This window comes from Lipotes vexillifer, unplaced genomic scaffold (genome assembly GCF_000442215.2).
Source record: "Lipotes vexillifer unplaced genomic scaffold, Lipotes_vexillifer_v1.1 scaffold796, whole genome shotgun sequence".
NCBI classification, from domain to species: domain Eukaryota; kingdom Metazoa; phylum Chordata; class Mammalia; order Artiodactyla; family Lipotidae; genus Lipotes; species Lipotes vexillifer.
Window position 1 is genome coordinate 686,371 of NW_006773072.1, and position 20,054 is coordinate 706,424.

At 50.7% G+C, this 20,054-nt stretch overlaps 1 protein-coding gene across 1 annotated transcript in view; it reads right to left on the reverse strand.

Annotated features, from left to right (window-relative positions):
- The window catches only part of ASAP1 (ArfGAP with SH3 domain, ankyrin repeat and PH domain 1), a 273,681-nt gene that overhangs the window by 11,323 nt on the left and 242,304 nt on the right, over positions 1 to 20,054 (reverse strand). The window contains exons 23-25 of the mRNA XM_007447987.1: positions 19,548 to 19,776; positions 8,894 to 9,064; positions 490 to 559 (exon numbers count right to left, since the gene is read on the reverse strand). Coding sequence (XP_007448049.1) covers positions 490 to 559; positions 8,894 to 9,064; positions 19,548 to 19,776 — 470 coding nt within the window. The remainder of the gene's footprint in view (positions 1 to 489; positions 560 to 8,893; positions 9,065 to 19,547; positions 19,777 to 20,054) is intronic.

Here is a 20,054-nt window from a genome sequence, read left to right on the forward strand (position 1 = left end):
AAAAAAAAAAAAAAAAAAAAAAAAAAGTCTTACAGACAGGGAATTTGGAAAGAGTCATATTTTTATGTTTGAAAATCTCTAGGCTACTGGATTTCCCTGAGATTCATCTTTTTATTCCCAAGCCTGTAAAATGGAGTCAAGAGAGAAAGTAACAAAACAAAATGACTAAATTAAAAAACTGAAAATAAGAACTCATTCTGGCAGACTCTGCGATCCTCGAGGAGGTGGAGAATGGAGGTTCCATTCACGCCAGGAACCTGGATGTGGAAAGCAGTGCTCCCCTAAAACAAGGTCTGCGGATCCTGCCCGGCCTTGAGAACTGTCTGCCAAGGGGTGTTTGCAAACCGAGGGGAAGCACTCAGGTTCTCAGCATGATCAGCGCCAGCTGATAGGCCACACCTTGAGCAGATGGCCCCTAAAACCCAATTCTGTAACTCTGCCCACGGCGACGGTGAGCCTGCCAAGCGAGCACGTGCGCAGATGGCTCACCTCGACTGCTGGGACAGGCCCTCGAACTTGTTAGCGGTCTTACTCGATGATGACGGACCCACGTCGTTACCTAGGGGGAAGATCAAATGTGAAAAGCCACGTTTTCCAACAGGAAATGGAATGTGGGGACATAGGAATAGGCAGGCAGGCCACCCTCAGGGTCCAGAAAGGAAGTCAAAAGCGTCAAGCTAGAACAGTACACATTTCTGACATTACAACAAACCGGTTTGGGTCTTGACAATGTTTTTGTTCCTATTAAATATTTTAAAAAGATGAGTGATCTGCTCCCTGGCAAGGCCTCCAAGGTCACAGGACTTGGGGGATGTCCTGTAGGCTCAGGATCTTGTCCTTAGCTTGGTGGCAGGGGAAGCAGAGTAAGGCTTCAAGTTCACCACAGATTCCTACACCAGGGGACCACCACTGGGGACCACTGGTGTGTGTGTGTGTGTACACACCATTATTCAGCAGGGTGGTGGTGACTGGCCATCTGCTGGGCAAGGCCCTCAGTCACTTATTTACTAATCATTCGTTCAGACATGAATGTTTACCAAGCATCTACTATGTGCAAGGCATGAACATGGAGCAGGAGGCACCGAGGCAAGTTAAACCTCACCAGAGTATGTCATCCCTCCTGTGAGGGGCATAGGCACGACTGACGCTGACAGGGTTGGGTGCTGTGAAACAAGGAGAAGGAAATAGCACCTAAAGTGAACTGGTCATGGGCTTCCCTGGTGGCACAGTGGTTAAGAAACTGCCTGCCAATGCAGGGGACACGGGTTCGAGCCCTGGTCTGGGAAGATCCCACATGCCGCGGAGCAACGAAGCCCGTGCGCCACAACTACCGAGCCTGCGCTCTAGAGCCCGCGAGCCACAGCTACTGAGCCCGCGCGCCTAGAGCCCATGCTCCACAACTACTGAGCCTGCACTCTAGAGCTCACGTGCCACAACTACTGAAGCCCACGCACCTAGAGCCTGTGCTCCGCAACAAGAGAAGCCACTGCAATGAGAAGCACGCACACCGCAAGGAAGAGTAGCCCCCGCTCGCTGCGGCTAGAGGAAGCCCGCGCACAGCAACAAAGACCTAACACAGCCAAAAATAAATAAATAAAGTAGATAAATTTATTTTAATAAATAAATAAAGTGAAGTGGTCAGAGGGGCAGGGCAAGTCCTCTCTGGGGGACACGGACCCTGAACAGTGAAACACCTTCAACGGGGGGGCAGCAAGACCGAATCCACGGGCTTGTCGAGGAGAGACAGAGAGACTGGCCAGAATCAAAGTGGCCTCTTCTGTGGCCCGTTCCGTGCTGGGGGGAGCCCAAGCGCCAGGCGCCCAGGAGGGATCCCAGGAGCCCGCGGGGCACGGCTATCTCTGGGGTGCTGCCCCCTCTACTCGTCTGCTCACCCTTCCAGCGACTGCTCTGGACACTCCACGTGCTCCTGTTTCTGCAGAGCCCCCTCCCCTGCCTGGACGCCCGCAATGCCTCCCGGGTGGCGCTGACAGGCTGGCTGAAGCGGGGAGGTGAAGGGGGCAGGCCGAGCAAGCACCCGGACTCACGCTCACTGTGCAGAGGCGCCCACGCTCTCCCTTCTCACAGCAGGGGGAGCTGGCCCCGTCCTCATTTTAAAGATGAGGTGACAGGGTTAAGTGACCCAATGGCCACAGGTCACACGGTCGCACGATGTACCTAGCGGTCCTGTACACAGATGCACGCCCTTCTCATTACCCATCATGACGCGCCAATAGCAACATTGGTAATAGCAACTACTGTGTATTGAGCACTTACTCTGAGTGAGGTACTGTGCTAGGTACCCCCTAGTCATTATGTCTGTGAGATATAAAATGGAAGGCACTTACACTGTGTAAGAAGAAACAAAGAAGTAAAGCAAAGGTCAAGGTCAAGCAGCTGGTAAGGGCCAGGGATGGGACATAAAGCCAGGCAGCGCCCCTCCAGGGCCTGCGTTCAACCACCACACTCACCCCTCCAATCCCAGTCCCGCTAACCTACAGGACAGGGTGCTGCTGGCAGAGCGCTAAGGTGGGTGCTCCCGGACAGGACTTCAACTTCAGGACATACATACAAGAAGAAACAAGCTCAACTGGTGCTACCAGGGCCAAAGACTTTCAAATACAGTTTTATTTTAATAAGACACCCCTCCTAACCATCCGTGTATTTCCACGAGTCTGTAACTTAACAACGAAGGACTTCTTTGGCAGCCTCTCACGACATCCTTCGAGCTGAGACTTCCTTTAAGGCAGGCATTTCTTTTCAGCATGGTATGGGAATAAGCTGTTGCATCTGCTAATTTCTGTTCCAGGTAGAAAACACCCCAAACCAGTGATTCTTCACCCTATTAGGCGTGAGACTGAATATGAGACCATAAAGGCCGCAAGAGCCCCCGGCTCTGCCCGGGGCCGCCCACTCTGTCACAGAGACAAGACATCACGTTGAGGGCCTGTGGTCCGACAGCCACAGCTCATATGTCCAGTGTTCTCACTTAACCCTTCCCTCTGGCCATGCTCCAAAGACACTGTGTTTTTATGCCTCTGTAAATTTGCCCCCTCTGTTCCTTCTCCCTGCAACACCTATCCCCTCCCACTTGGGGTAAATTCCTTTGTAACCTTCAAAGGGTCTCTCCAAAGTCAATTTCTGAGAATTCTTCCCAAGTCAGACTTGGTCTCTCCACACCCCCGGTAAGCCTACAACCATTCACCACAGAGGATGATCAGGGTGCAGATTTTGGAGCCAGACAAGCCTGGTTTTGAATTCCAGTTGTACCACCAACCAGCGGGTGTGAGTTTTGATGACACTGCTTTTTCTACTGAGCCTCAGTTCCCTCATCTTTTTTTTTTTTTTTTTTTTTTTTTTTTCCGGTATGCGGGCCTCTCACTGTTGTGGCCTCTCCCGTTGCGGAGCACAGGCTCCGACGCGCAGGCTCAGCGGCCATGGCTCACGGGCCCAGCCGCTCCGCGGCATGTGCGATCTTCCCGGACCGGGGCACGAACCCGCGTCCCCTGCGTCGGCGGGCGGACTCTCAACCACTGCGCCACCAGGGAAGCCCCCTCATCTTTAAAATAGGAATAACAGTACCTGCTTCACTAGATGGGCACGAGCATCATGAGAGAGAAACCACGGAGTGTAGTTCACGGTGCTGGACAACAGGGGGCATGACACAAACGGAGATCACTGTTCTGAGCTCTCTGATGAGATGTAACAAAAATGCAGGTGATTTATTTCCTCAACAGTGAGCATTTCACAGACAGGGGCTCTGCCTTGTCCGTCCCTGCAGCCCCACTGGAGCCCGATGTCCGCAAAGAGCAGTCACTGGGCGCTGCTGAATGAAGACAAGGCCCGCAGAGCGGACTCCTCCACTCCTCCCCCCACAGCCTGGTTTCCTGCGCACCTGGGTGGGGAGGCACCTGTGGTCTGGCGGACAGGAACCCTGTCTTCCTCAGAGCCAGGCAAAGGCCACCTGCTGTGCCTGGGCAGAGAAGTGTGGCTTCGAAAAAGTTCCCAAAATAGGATAGCACTAGAAGGAGGCGCAGAAGCATGGAAACAGCTCAACCCCTTTTTCTTCTCTCCGTGCAACCTGGGAAATGACTGTGCTACACACAGAGATGTGTGAGGAGAGGGCTGGAGACGGACGGTGGGCAGACAGTTTAAAAAGCTGTGGCCAAGGGCTTCCCTGGTGGCGCAGTGGTTGAGAGTCCGCCTGCCGATGCAGGGGACGTGGGTTCGTGCCCCAGTCCAGGAGGATCCCACGTGCCGCGGAGCGGCTGGGCCCGTGGGCCGTGGCTGCCGAGCCTGCGTGTCCAGAGCCTGTGCTCCGCGACGGGAGAGGCCACAGCGGTGAGAGGCCCGCGTACCGCAAAAAAAAAAAAAAAGCTGTGCCCAAGACTCCAGGTCACTTACTGTAGCTCAGAAGCTGTGGGCCAGGAGTGTGGAACGAGAGGAGGGCACTGCCCAGCAGTGCCTGGCACACAGGCTCCAGGAGTCTTCTGGAAGAGTGGGTAATTATACGAACCTCAGAGTCAGAAATAGGTTCAGATCCAGGCTCTGAAGTTATTTGACAAGTCACTTGACCTCTGTGATTCAATTTCCTCATCAGTAAACCAGGGACCATGACAGTCCCTATCTCACAGGACAGTCGTGATGGCTTAATACAGTAACGTATGAACAAGTGCACAGCAGCTGGTACAGGGTGAATAATCTATATATGGTGGTAGCCATTGTTATTTCTAGAACTGCAGGTAAAATGGGGTCGGAGTGGTGGGGGGAGGTGACTTGAGAATATATTGGGAAATGCAAGAAAAAGAAAGAATCAGGAAGTTTCTACCCAAAGGCTCTTTTACAAGCCAATACTACTTCTAATAAGCAGACGTGGGGGGACTTGGATCAAACATTTCAAATACTGACCCATTTTACCTGGAAGTTCTGGCCTTGAAATATGAGAAGGGAAGCATCTTGTGGTATAGTTTTTCATCCATCATCTACTCTCCATTAAAAAAAAGAGACGCGTATAGAACTTAAGTCCCAGTGGTCAAAGATAAGGAATGCAAGTGATTCTCAGAGGTCTCTTAGCCAGGTATTGGTGGAACACAGATCAGAACTCAGGCTTCCGGAAAGTTTGTTCGGTGCACTATATGGTTTCCCAGGATGTGCCCCGTAAACACTTCTCTGAATACCTGACAAAGGACGGAGGTCCCAGGGAAAGCTGATCTCACATAGTCATTACAAGAATCTCAAGTGCGAGAAAAGGCTTAATCTTATGGCCACCATGAACTAGATAACTGGCTGCACTGTTTTCTTTGCTCTCACCTCTAAGAACCTCAGTGTCGAACCTGTGGTCTATTTCCAGCTGCTGTATGTGACCTTGTGTTATGCATTTTGTGACGGCATAACACTCCTGGACTTCATCTTACTTTGCTCCCTTTATTCTCCCTTTGTCCTCATTTCCTTATTAATTTAATTTGAATTGTGTTAAAATGTGTTGGTCTGTTAGAAAGCAGGTTATAAACAACTTATTTTATCTCCAAAGGTGAGGTTTAACGACATGCCACTTCAAAAATCAACAGTCCCCGCACCTAGTTGCTTCTGCCACCGGCCTCGTTGTTTTCTGATCGGAAGCCTGCCTCTGCCGTCTCCCTAGACAGATGGCCGAAGCCACCACCATAGCGGGGCTGCGGTATGTGATGTCTGGGCTATCCTGGGCACCGTGGATGCTGTGGTCCCGGCAGGGAGAAAGCCCGGGGTGGCCTCCCCACACACCAGGGCTCCGTGCTGCAGAGATGAGGTGGCACAGCCAGGCGGGGGGTGCCTACCTGCCGGGCCACCTTCCCCCGTCTCCATTCACAGGCAAAGAAACAACTGCGGAGACCGGGGAACAGCCAAGGGGATCACTGAGCCGTCACGTGCAGAGCTCAGCAGAGCAAGGAGAGCGTGAGGGCCATGGGCTCTCCCAGCCACACGGGCTCCCCACTCACCAGCTGTGAGAACCTGGGCAGGGGAATCTCAGTGTCCTTAAAGTCAAGCCCCTTGCATTTCCTACTCTGTGGAACTGGGCTTAAGAATTCAATGAGTGCCATTAACCAGCCCCAGTTTACAGCCGGAGAAACTGAGGTATGGAACAATTCAAAGGTAACTGCTGAAAGCCACAGGGCTACCAGGTGGTAGAGGTGGATTAGAATCCAGGCAGTAGGACACAGGTCCACACTGGAGCTCCACTGAGACAGAAACAGCTCGTGCCCTCGTAAGGAGTTCATACTGCACTGGGAAAGACAGAAAGGCAACCAGAACTACTGTGTGATAATCCCTATGCCAGAAGGAGCAGAGAGTGGGCATGGGGGTGCTGGCTGGGCCGGGGAAGGTCTCTGAAGCAGGTCCCTGGACAGTAGATCTTGAAGGATGACTAAGCGTGAACACAAGTGGACAGACTGTTCTAGGTTGAGGGCACACTATGAGCAAAGGCTCGGCTCTCAGGGGAGAGGATGGAGTTGGGAGCCTACCAACTCAACACGGCAGGCACGTCCTATGGCAGGGGGTGGGCAGGTGAGGCCAAGGCGAGCTCGGGGGCTGTGCTACTCCACCTCCGCATGTCTGCCCCCCACGCCCCAGTCCAGATCTCAGACAGCCCAAAGGTCCTCACCTCAGGGGCCGTGGGGAGACGGGAGGTTTAGGCGAGCATAAGAGCACTGGAACGATGGGTGCCTAGAGGGAAACTGCAGGCACCATAAATGCTGCCTAGGAATCTGGTACCCCGTGTGCCTTATTAATTAAGTCTGACCCCTGCTTTGGCTTCTGGATCACAACGTCAGTGGGAGACAGGTAGGGATAAAACCCGCGGTGATCATACAACACAAAGCATGAAGACCCAGATCTGAGCCACTTTAACCTGCCTGGTGAGAGGCTTGTTACTGTCCCGCGTCTGCAGACGCCTTTAAGAACATCTCCCCTAAGTGCGCACACACCAACTCAGAAAGAACAGCCCTGACAGCCACAGAATTACCACCTGGGGTTGTCTGTGACGTGTACAGTGGTCACTTTTGCGTGGAGAGATTTTGATTTTTGTCCCTTGAGGCTGGTGGTAGGTGGCAGCCAACTGCTCAGGGCCCACAGCTTCCAAAGCTTGAAGGCTCCCGCTCACAGTCCGGGGCACCAACTCACACTCATCAAGGGGTAACCTTGTTTCTTGGTGAAAAATGCCCCTTGTCCACAACGAAACCCACCCAAACCCAAACCAAAGCAAATGAACACCCACTTTTTCTCTAGTCCTGCTGCTTAGTCTTGTGAAAGAAACTTAAGAAAGGGATGATTCTTAAGCCAGGAAACAGAAATTTAGTAAATTTAACTACAGACTGATGGAGTCTGTGAGGCACAATGAACTTTACGCAGAAATAAAACCCGAGTAAACAACAGGATCAAAATCTAGTGAAATTCGAAAAGGTCAGTCTGTGATTTGTGGTATGAAAACCTGCAGGAAACTGGTGACCTTCAGTGAAGCATTATTTGGGGCAAATAATTCTTCCTCTTGGGAGAATCCTTTTGGAAGAATCCTGGGGACTCCTGAAGGCCCTGGGGTGGGGCCTTGGGCAGTGTCAGGGACCTGCATGGTGCTGACGTGCGCCTGGGCGCACCCTCCCCGCAGCGGGTCTCACCGGGAACAGATTTGTCAACATCCGCTGCAAATGGCCCCTCCCCGCGAAGCCTGCTGACGCAGCTGGACACCCTGCTTCAGCATTTCCACAGTATTTGGTGAGGAACACACGGCGCGCGTGTCCCTCCTGGACCACGAGCTCCTCGAGTACAAGGGTGGAGAAGCCCAAACCCCAGGCACCAGGCCAGTGGAGTGAATGGCTAAGCACAGACAGTCCACACCCAGCACTGTGGCATCTGGGTCACATGACACACAGGCGTGCCCATCTGCAAATGGGCAGCATGGCTTTTCCCAGAAGCTCCCCAAATCCAGAACACCTATTAGGGGCTTTCTGGCGAGGCCTTTAAAAGCATTCAGCTGAGCTCCCTATCAGTTACAAACAAACAAAAAAGCCATGACACGATTCCCTGGCAAGGGGAGGTGAGCCATGCAAATCAGCAGGGCCAGGACCCTGTGGGCGCCGGGAGACACAGGGCTCTTGAGCGAAACTGGTGGCAGGCTGGTGAGCTACAAAGGGAGATAAAGACGGACACCCTGTTCCTTATGGATAGAAATTTGTTATCTGCCACCAGTGTCACTGAAATGGTAAACTACTAACTGATCTGGGGAGGTTTGTTTATTCTCAATCGATTATGGAGTACCTACTACATCCTGGGCTCGACTCTAGGCTCTGTGAACACAGAAAGGAACAAGACAGACAAGGGCCCTGCTCTCACGGAGCTAGGTTCCAGAGACCAAAAAACCGAACACAAATAAAATACCTGTTAGCGGTGATCTGGGGTCCTGAGGGAAACACTGGGGAGGGGGCTCCCTCAGAGAGGATGGCCCAGGAGACAGACATGCAGGCGGAAGAGGACGGGAGGGAGCGAGGCTTTCAAGCCCATGACAGAGCTGCAGGGAGGGGGCAGTCCCAGGAAGGAAAGAGCCCGGTGGACCCAGAGGTGAAAGCAGGCCGGCGAGGCTGAGCAGGGGACAGGAGCTGGGAGAGACCAGCCTGACCAAGGGCCCTGGTGGGTGTCTGGTGCACAAGAGAACTCAGCAGCTTATCACTAGTACACTTGTTAAGTGGTGGTGGCATTTCCCCCCATGTTTCTCGGCCATAAGAGGCTGTGCAATCATATGTATCCAGGCCCTCACCCAGCGTGGGTGCGGTCGGGTCCATCTGCTGGGTGTGCTGAGCGCCCACTGCCCCCCGAGCCCCGCGTGCTGCCTGGCTCAGGCAGTGAGGGCCCTGACTGGAGGACGACTTACCCCAAGGAACTGCGCCTTTGTTTGGGGGCCCGTGAGGTAGTGGGCTGGGAGGGTCGGATAGGGTTCTCTTGTGTCCGGGCGGTGGGGGAGGAGGCCTCTTCTTGGACAGAGTGGAGCTGCCACTAGAGGTCTGGGTGCTTAGAGGGAGTGCTGAAGGTGGGCCAGTTGGACCTGGAAAGGAATCGAATGGTGCAGGAAGGTTAATCCCGGTCTCGCAGATGGAACAGCCTGTGTGCAGTCACTCCCATGCATCAAATGGAGTGTGACACACAGAGACCGAAGCACGAGGCTGGGGACGGCCAAGTCCATCGACCCGGTAATCCCCAAAAGAGGGTTTTTAAAAATTGCTGGTAAAAAAAATTAAAAAGGAGAGTGTGTGCTTTTAAGGAACAAAACGTCAGCCAACATGGAACGCTACTGGGTTTAGATCATCCTTTGGGTACAACGGGAGAAATAAAACACACACATTTTAAACCAGTAACTCACTAGAACCACGGCAAAACCTAGAGAGGAAGAAGGCACACAGCACTGCCAGCAAAGCCAATGGAGAAAGAGCAAAATACCGACTAAGGGCTTCCCTGGTGGCGCAGTGGTTGAGAGTCCGCCTGCCGATGCAGGGGACGGGGGTTCGTGCCCCGGTCCGGGAAGATCCCACATGCCGTGGAGCGTGAGCCACGGCCGCTGAGCCTGCGCGTCCGGAGCCTGTGCTCCGCAACGGGAGAGGCCACAACAGTGAGAGGCCCGCGTACCGCAAAAAAAAAAACAAAAAAAAAAACCAAAAAAAACGACTAAACCTCCAAAGGGCCTCATGTGGAAACATGAACACTGGATTCATAGAATAGGGTTTCTCTCTCCACTGCAGTATTTTTTTTCAGTCAGCAAACATTTCCTGAAGTTTTTTTTTAAATTACTTTTATAAATAATGAAGGCTCTAATGGAAAGGGTTACTTGGAAAGAAGGGAAATCCAAAAACCCTTTTTTCCTCCAATTCTGAACTGTTCTAGAAATCATAAACCACCTATTATATTGGAAGGTTGAACAAGTTACATAAGCTTCACTGATTTCTATAGGTTTAAAAACATTTTTTTTTTTTAATTTATTTATTTTTGGCTGCGTTGGGTCTTTGTTGCTGCACGCAGGCTTTCTCTAGTTGCGGCGAGCGGGGGCTACTCTTCGTTGTGCTGCGCGGGCTTCTCGCTGCAGTGGCTTCTCTTGCTGCGGAGCACGGGCTCTAGGTGCGCGGGCTTCAGTAGCTGTGGCACGTGGGCTCAGTAGTTGTGGCTCGCGGGCTCTAGAGCGCAGGCTCAGTAGTTGTGGTGCATGGGCTTAGTTGCTCCGCGGCATGTGGGATCTTCCTGGACCAGGGCTCAAACCCGTGTGTCCTGCATTGGCAGGCAGATTTGTAACCACTGCGCCACCAGTGAAGCCCTGGTTTCTAAAGGTTTTTAAAAAGATTCTGCTTTCTCCAGAGGTAATGACAGGACAGCAATAATAATATTAATATCACACACACACACACACACACACACACACACACACACACAACACCACTACTGCAAAAGTTGACTTTCTGAACTAACGCTTTAAGAAAAAAAGGAGTTTGTTTTCAATGAGCGCTATGGGAGTAGTATATATGCTGTTAATTTTGTTTATTCCAAGAGACACTGAAGTGGCTGGTGTGTGCCGAGCACTATATGCTGGGCACTTTGACAAATCTCTCTTTATGATCATTAACAGGTTATGGTTTAACTGGACAACAGGGTCCGCAAACATTAAAAGAGAAAAAAAGGAAAGAAACAAAAAAAGCTAGGAACACTGCCACACCAAATGTTTATCGCAGGATAGCAGGTACCTGGTGATCCAGAAAGGCCCCAAAAGAGCTTTTTACATTCTGCATATTAAAAGAGAAGCTTAATTACTGCTGGCCTCCTTCCTTGGGAAAACAAGCTTTGCTATTTCCCGTGATCAATTACTGCTCAGTACAAACACAGATTTAAACCCCCATTTCTCAAAGACAGTCTCGTCTTGCAAGTAAATACTGTTCATCTCAGTAAAATGGTCGTGTGCTTTAGAATTAAATGGCCCTAGCGGCAGTATTTATTCTCAGTCCTACTGATGAGATACGTGTTGGAAGCCTCACCGATATCCCCAATCAACGCCTAATTACGGCACCAGTCACTGAAGTTTCAGAAACGGTTTCATTTATGTAACAGTAAAGGCATTGTTATTTTAGCCTTGTGCTTGTACAGTGCTTCCTAGTTTTCAAAATGTGTTCGTACATGCTATTTGCCTTGATTTTCATAACAACCCTGTGAGGCATGTGGGTCTGGTATTACTGGCCCCTTTTGGCAGCTAGGAAAGCGGGGCTGGGCGTGATTAAGGGTATGGAGCCACGAGGGGCGGAGCTGAACCATGATTCAGGTCTCTGGGGGTGGCGAGGGCTCGCCCCGTCCTGAAAGCCAGGCCAGCATTCTCTGGGCTCGCCACATGAGGAAAATGGCAACAACAACGCTTGGTACTAGGAAGTGTAAGTTTCCTCTTGGAAATAAATGGAGAATACATAATAGACAATGGTGAGATTCCCCAGCAGTTTCATCTGTATCGCCATCTAGGGACATCCTGATGCAATGCATCTGGAAGGCCGTAATCAATCCGTTTCAAATCCCGCCTGGAAACACAGATGGCCAATGGAGCTATGTCTCTGGGCAAAGCTGTCTGTGTACGTGGTTTTAGGAGTGATCAGACCAGAGTTGTCCTGTAACCACAAACCAAGCAAAATCAAGCTTCCTGAATCATCACTTAAAAAATGTAGGGGTTAGTGTTCCCTTCCTGACGTCATCACAGCCTTGTCTTACTTTCAGACATAAGCTACTACAGTCTCTAATTATCTGTCTTTGCTGACTTGTTCACTGCCTCTCTCTCCACCATGCTGCAGATTCTACCAGGGTCAGGCTGTTCTCTGGCCTGGTGTAGAGAAAGCTGCATTTAGTAAATATAGTATCAAATTCATGGATGAATAAACTTCTACTTCTCTTGTTGTAAGGCTAGCGATCCTTAAGGAAGACAGAACGTCTCACTTAGGGTGACGGATCAGAAACCAGGGAGAGAGGGGACCTAGGGAGAGATAGTGTGAAGTTCGAAAATAAATATTCAATACTGTAATCGACTTTCATGGCAAACAACACACAGACCCACCTATTGTTCTGTAACAGAAGCTACAGAAAGGAAGATGCCATGAAATCTTCTCGGCTGGTAGGGCATGAGTTAAAAAAGGGTGAAAAACACTATATCAGACCCCAGAAAAGCAGACAAAATTTTATAACTTTACTGTAAAGAGCTCAAAAGACTTCCAAAATAAGTAACTAGTCTTTAAGCACTAAAAAGGATGTTTCCTGCAAAATACACCTGGGCATTGGCTTGGTCAGGAAAGAAGCAATTCTGGAGGGGTAAAGAAAGCTAAAACAAAACGAACTAAAAGATAGTAAACACACCATCAAACAAACTCGAAAGCGGTGGGAGGCAAGATTAACAGGTGGGGAGGGGACTCGGGCAGCCAGTTTTCTTCCCTCAACTCTGCCAGGGCCTGTGGGAATAAGGAGAAAACACCCTAAGCCACATTTGCCGCTAATACTGGCTATTACGTCAAATTATCCTCTAACACTTTTTCTTAAAAATGTGGTCTAGATTTCCGAAGCTACCATAAATAGCTCCCACGTTAAATTATCAGAAGGTCTTTTACAAGGAGGCAGGGTGTACCACGCAGCTCTTACTGGGGGGTTCACGTGCCTGGGGTTCTCCTGTATTTCCAACAGCCTCTTGGTCACTCAGTTAGACGTTCTGCCAGGGCTTCAACGCTAGTGGCCCCATGTGAGCTGTGCTGCCTCGAGTACCTCACCATCACCGGCTCAGGGAGGTCCCTCACTGAGGCCTGCAGCTCAGACGTGTGGTCACCATGCGGCCAGAGCTCAGGAAGCCCACACGCGTGACGCTGCCGTGCATCTCAGAAGCCTCGAAGTTAATGACAGAGTTATACAGACAACTCTGGACAATACAAATGACAAACTTACCATTTTCTAATGGTTTTCACAGTACAGAACTTAAAAAGAATGGAAAGTTTCTATCACTTAAAAGGTAGATAGGGACTTCCCTGGTGGTGCAGAGGTTACGAATCCACCTGCCAATTCAGGGGACAGAGGTCCGAGCCCTGGTCCGGGAAGATTCCCCATGCCGTGGAGCAACTAAGCCCATGTGCCACAACTACTGAGCTCGTGCGCCACAACTACTGAGCCTGTGCACCTAGAGCCCGTGCTCTGCAACAAGAAAAGCCACCACAAGGAGAAGCCCGTGCATCACAAACAAAAGTAGCCCCCCCCCCCTCGCCACAACCAGAGAAAGCCTGCGCACAGCAACAAAGACCCAATGTGGCCAAAAATAAATAAAAAATAAAAATAAATTTATATATTAAAAAAATGTAGATAAAGATGCAAGAATATTTACTTAGAGAAGAACTGTGTGTAGTAGGAAGGAGCTACCATCATCTCCATGCTTAGGTGGGGAAACAGAGGCACGGTGCAGAGGAGAGGGGCATGTGGAGAAAGCACAGTAGGCTGGCAGCAGGCCTGGCAGGATCCCAACATGGCAGTGACACTGTGAAAGACGCAGCACTGCACACAGAACACGCAGGAGTCGTTCACGTGTCCTTCAGTCTCCTTCCAAGACACTGTCCATTAAGAGAAAAGTGCCGAACTCAAGGGGCTCAGGGTTGGTTCTTTAACACTCATATATTCTTTTTTCTTTTTCTTTTTAAAAGGATTTTTTTTTGCTTTTTAAAATTTATTTAGGGCTTCCCTGGTGGTGCAGTGGTCGAGAGTCCGCCTGCCAATGCAGGGGACACGGGTTCATGCCCGGGTCCGGGAAGATCCCATGTGCCGTGGAGCGGCTGGGCCCGTGAGCCATGGCTGCTGAGCCTGTGCGTCCGGAGCCTGTACTCTGCAACGGGAGAGGCCACAGCAGTGAGAGGCCCGCGTATTGCAAAAAAAAAAAAAAAGAAAAAAAAAAATTTATATATATCTATATATATATCTATATTTATTTATTTATTTATTTATTTTTGGCTGTGTTGGGTCTTCGTTGCTGCATGCAGGCTTTCTCTAGTTGCGGTGAGTGGGCTTCTCATTGCGGTGACTTCTCTTGTTGCAGAGCACAGGCTCTAGGCGCGCGGGCTTCAGTAGTTGTGGCACGTGGGCTCAGTAGTTGTGGCTCGTGGGCTCTAGAGCACAGGCTCAGTAGTTGTGGCGCACAGGCTTAGTTGCTCCGCGGCATGTGGGATCTTCCTGGACCAGGGCTCGAACCTGTGTCCCCTGCACTGGCAGGAGGATTCCCAACCACTGCACCACCAGGGAAGTCCTGCTCATACATTCTTACGTGCAAGACGCACAACAGCATTTCTTCTGCTCCCCCTTCCACACCCTGGCAGTCGGGCGACTGGGCTGGCGAGCCCGGGCCAGTGGCCACTGCTGAGGGCAGGAGTCACAGACGTGCTCTTGGCCAGCAAGGAGGCCAAATGCAAGGTGATACATGTGTGCAGTGCTTTAAAAAGGATTGAGAGAGATGGACAAAAATAGGCAAAACAAACAAGCAAACAAAAACTCACTCACACACACAAAAAAAGACAGAAAAATCCAGAAAATTCAACAGAAATGGAGGACAATGGTCCATGGGAAGCTTTAAAATCGAGCCACTCGAATGGCTACCTTCCTGTGAGATAAAAAAATCCCAGGAAACTCTACAGTCACCAGCATATGAATAAAGCCACTCACAGGGAAACATCTCCTAGGCAAGACCAATTCCTGGAGCAGGGCACTTTCTTACCTTCAGACCCCGGGGCAGTCTTCTCCCTGGCCACCCCCTCTCTGCCCTAACTGTTGCTACAGACCTCAAATGAGTCAGAGAAATGGTGTATAAAATGCTTACACAACTGAGTCTGGGCATAAACATGGTGCAGAAGGATTGTCAGCAAGTCAGTTATCACAGCCCCAGGACATCTGGGTTAGTTCTATGAGTGTCCCCTCCTTGCTCTAGCCACACATTTCTGGGACACGCTTTCACTGATTCTGCTGTTGTTTGTTCACTCAGCAAGCACTGATGGAGCATGCCCCCTCTGTGCCAGGGATGCAGGGACAGCTCATTCCCAGCCTCCGTGTGGAGGAGTTCTGCCTCCAGGGGGAGGGGGGAGTGAAAGGAAGACTCCCTTCACCCTCTCTTCAAACCTGGAGCGCCACCGACTGCTGCCCCTGATGAGGGCACAGCTCACTGCTTTCTCACCCACTGGAGCGCGAGCTTCCAAGCAGGAGCTCCCCGCTCCCCTCTCTGCTACCTTGCCAGGGCCCAGGACATGTGCAGAACCGAACACATGCAGCAGGACCCAACAGGCTCCCATACTACGTACTGAGTGCTCACGCTGTGCCAGTCACTTTACATACGTTACTTCATGTTCCAAGCAGGGACCCAGCCAGCCAGACACCTGATTCTTATTTTTCAGATGAAGGCCCTGAAACTTAGCAAGATGAGTTAAATGTGAAAAGGAGACCAGGACAGGGACAGGGTTAGCACTTGGTGGGGAGGAACCCCAGCCTCCTAGGTGGGGCAAGGAGAGAAGAGGATAGAGTGGGGTTTGAATTCACAGCGGCTCACAGCTGCCCAGCAGGCACAGTCTGGTTTACAGATGGACCTGCCTTGGAGGGTGTGTTACTCTCAAACTATACTCTTGGATTAACGTGGGTGCTTAGCTCTTCACCTACAGGGATGGCGAGGGCAGCACCGGGTTCAACATTCTCCGTGACAAGCACTCACTGAGCCCTCGGTGTGCCAGGCCCTGAGCTGCTTTTGTGCAGATCACCTACTGGCTTATCAGACCAAGGCTGGAGCCTGTGTGAAACAGGAAGTCCATGTTATAGACAACGTGTGTGGACTGCAGGATTCCTACAGGTATTCACAGGATATGCAGAGGTGCTACACGATGCCTGAGTCCAGGGGACTGATCTCATAAACAGATGGGAGTGAACTGAAATTAGTTAGCATATCACTTCGTGCTTCTAAAAGCTTGAAAACTTAGTTCATTTAAGTAAGTTAAATAAGCTTCTTGAGATCAGACTTATTGTTCATTTACTTGACAAATCCTTTGAGTTAAAGGTGGCCACATAATGCCAGGCTTCGTCATTCAGAGCGCCTGCTTATTTACCAGACTTGGGCAGCTCCACCCCGGTTCCTATTCCCCAAGGATGCATTTTTAAAGCTGAGGAGTTGCAGTGGCTCTCAAACGTCAGCAGCAGAACCCTCCCTGGGGCACAGACTAGGTGCCAGGTGCTGAGCTGGAAGCTTCCCGTCCCTCTCACTAACCTCCACAAAAATCTCGTGTCAAGTACAGTCTGTGCCACGGCTGTGTAAAAGGTGTAGAATTTCACAATGGGAGAAAACCGCAGTTCTGTAGCTTGACTTAAAAAGCAAGCTACACTGTTGTCAAGTGCCTGTTCTGTGGGCGGCATCACAGTACCATGGTGCCCATACTTTCTTCCCTACTCTGGGGACATCTGTGGAGTCAGAGCCTGAACAGTCCTGATAGGAGTCCCTCGTGGTAATTCAGACCTCTGCATTTTACCAAATGCTTTCTCATATACTGTCTCACTGGATTCTGATGACAAATGCACGAGGAAGAGAAGACAGAGATGGACCCTCTTCCTCAACGTGGAAAAGAATAAACTACCATAGAAGATCTGGTTGCCAAGTCCTAAGGCCCACTGTAATTTTCTATCCTATTTCAGCCACCGCGTGACATGGAAGTTCCTCAGCCTTTTCAGGGCTCTGTTTCCTTAGCTGTACAAAGGGTGGCAAAGCACGTCAATCTTTCAGCATCCCTTTAGCTCTAAAAATAAAATCCAGGTTCTGTGACATGATTTTAGCTTAAAGATGACGAACAAACCAATCTTGGCAATCCTGAAGAATATCTAGTCTTAATAAAGATACAGTGAAGTGGGGGGCTGGGCGGAGCTGCATACTTAATTTTATAGCTTTGATTTAATCTCGCTGGACTTCACATCTGAAGAGGGCGTAGGCAGCAAAATGTTTCAAAGGCTTAAGGGTGGTGAGCTCGGGATTCTGAATTGCTGAGTCCGTCCAGCTCTGACTGGAGCTCTGCTCAAGCACAGGGGGCTTTGCCCGATGGCAATTTAGGTCAAACTCCTTACATTTTCATGAGGCAGCTGCAAGTTTTTGAAAATACTCCTGAGCTGGATTCGGAAGAATTCCTTCTACTTTTGTCCTCTGTATTCCTCTCGTTAGTGGAAACTTTATCAGTTGTTTCTGCCGCACCGGAAACCATCATCCTTACGACCCTGAAGTTCTCAGTGTGGAAATGACTTCTGCTGCAAGCAGACACCTCTGCTTTACCTCCACGGGAAACTAGCAACCCAAACAAGACATCCTTGTTCCACGCAAACGGTTCAATTGGTTCAACAGAATGAAATGAAGAAAACGTGAGGAAAACAGAGGAGAGTTATCTCTGCGCAGAGCATCGGCTGGTCTTCAACTGTGTCTTCTGAGAACTCCATTCAAACATTATCACTTTTCCAAATGTGTGGGCACGTGAGCCAAGCTGCCTGCAGCAAGTATCTCCCGCCTCGAACCCCTTATAAAAGTCACGGGCAGGCTGTGCTTCTTGTCTCACCAGCTCAGACCAAATCTCCGAATCTGATGTCCTGCTATGAGCAACCTGGAAGAACACTCTGACTGTAGCGGAGAGGGATTCTATGTTCAACTATGGGATTGGGGGTGGGGGGCGGTAAGCAGTCTATCCTTAGCCGACCACGGTTGCTACGGCCAAGTCTCTAGGCACTTGTTTCAGCAGCTGCATCACTAAATAAATCTGGTCTTTGTCTTTGGGTCTTTGGGAAAGAGCTAATCAGAATTTATTCAAGGCAGCAGAGATATACTTGGCACTGAGTCAGTATATTTTATGGGTTTCTGCATCCCCTTGAGACAAAATTATGGGAAGGGCTAGAGGGAGGTGAGGGTGCCTCCTGGCCCCTAGGACTCTGGTGTCATTCTCTCCTGTAGCCCTTTTCCAAGGTTCTCAGTGACCTGGAGGCTCTCTGATAGGTCATCACCACTTTTTTTGGTAACCACGATCAGGGGATGTGAACGCCTGCAGAGTAACTCTCCACGGTCTTCCTTAGGGCGCAGAAAGGGACTCTGCTTTTAGCAGACCGCCACACTGCTGGGGAACATCATCGCCCCGCGGTGAGAGGTAACACAGTCCTCTTACAGCGCACATCTGCACCTTGTTATGCTAGTGATTTAAAAGGCATGTTCTAGCATGATGTGTGGAATGGTAAGGACAACACCGACGGGTTAAACCTTTGGTTTACGTGCGCTGTTGCTCTTCTGGTCACTGGTTATCTCTGATGAGTACTGTTTATGCCCAAGCCTCATTTTAACTTTCTCCACTATTTTATAATCTATGAGGCCATTGGGGTCTAAGAACACTGCTACCATTTATAACACTATTTCAATGGAGAATGAGCTCTGAAAAAACACTGCTTTGAATAAAGCTCACATTCCCCAGAAAATAGCCCCAGTGTGATTCAAATAGGCACGCATTGTGCACCGGGGCCCTCAAACCTGTGTGAGCACGAGCGGAGCGGAGGACACGGGGAGGATCCTGCACTTGGGTTTATGGCTGAGACCAGGCCGGAAGCTACAGCTCCGGGTCCCTCTCGAATACCCCCGGGAGGGGTGAGCCCTTAATGTTATCACTTCTGTGTCTCGACTCGTCCCCATGTAGGTGGGAATACATGGACTTTCTGTGCAGGGCGTGCGGTGGATTCGGGGAACAGTATGCAGTCTTCGCGGACCGTCACCACCTGGCATGAGCCCCGTGGGGGCATGTGACAACACACGGCACAATGACCCTCCTCTGGTAAGATCCTGCCCCAGGTGGTGTCTCGTGGAAAACCACTCGCCAGAGAGCACAGGAGTGTGGGTTCAGGTCACACAGAACCTGGGTAAGGATCCCAAACCCCCAAGAGCCTCAGGCCAATTACTCTAGAGCTCTGAACCAGTACCCTGTCTGCCTGGTGCCAGCAACTATCCTACTTACCTTGTTCTGTGAGCGTGAAAAGAGAGGTGCTGGGCTCAGGGCCTCTCATAAAGCAAGGGCTTTGTAACTATTGACTATCACTGTTACTACATTTTAGTGCAGAGGAAAGAAACTTCTCAAAGAAGAACTCAAATTCCACCCCATATTACACAGGAAAGAGCGCTGGTTTGGGAGCCATGTGGACCCTGGATGGAACCTCAACTCCACCACTTACCGACTTTGGGCAAGTCATTCTACCTCAATTTCCTCATCTGTACAATGGGCACAAAAGCACACACCTCACAGGATGGTTGTAAGGTTCACACAAGACAAGGCACGTGGAGTGCCCGTAACACTAGTTCTCGGCTGTAACGTGGCAGTCGGTGAGGTCCCTGTTTCAAGCTGCCCTGACATCACAGCCTACACTCTGCCACTCAAAGGCACCTCGAAATTCTTACGTCAAAGCTGGGTCAACTCCCAGCTCTGAAGATGGAGTCACAAAGCCCTTCCCACAGCTTGTACCTTTCCCGGCGTTTCTAGGAGGCAACGGGGGTGCCTCCGCGGTCGGCGCTGTGGGTGAGTCTGTGCTTGTGGAGACAAAGATCTGGTTGGTGAAGGCGCCGTAGGAGAGCCGCTGTTTGTCCCGCGGAGTGCTGAAGCCCGGCAGTGACAGCTTGTCCTGGGGGGAGATGCTGGAGGAGTGGCAGAAGCTCTGAGGTCTGGGTGAGCGCTCTTTCTTGATGGGGCTCGGCTGGCAAATGAAATAACAGTGCGGTGGGTCAGCTGATAGTCAAGGATGACGCTTCAGGTGTCAAGAGGACTCTGCAGGGCAGGCTCAGTGGGGGGATCTGGGCTCCTGTGGCTCTCTGCATTTCTGGGGGGTCAGCCACACAAAAGCCTAGGAGCCGCGACACAGCACAAGGGAAACATCCAGAGAGTATACATCTCATTCTCCTGTCATTACCAGGGTCCCACCAGGGACGTGCTGGTTAGGGAGCATTGTATTCAGAAGTAGAAGGTCACACAGAT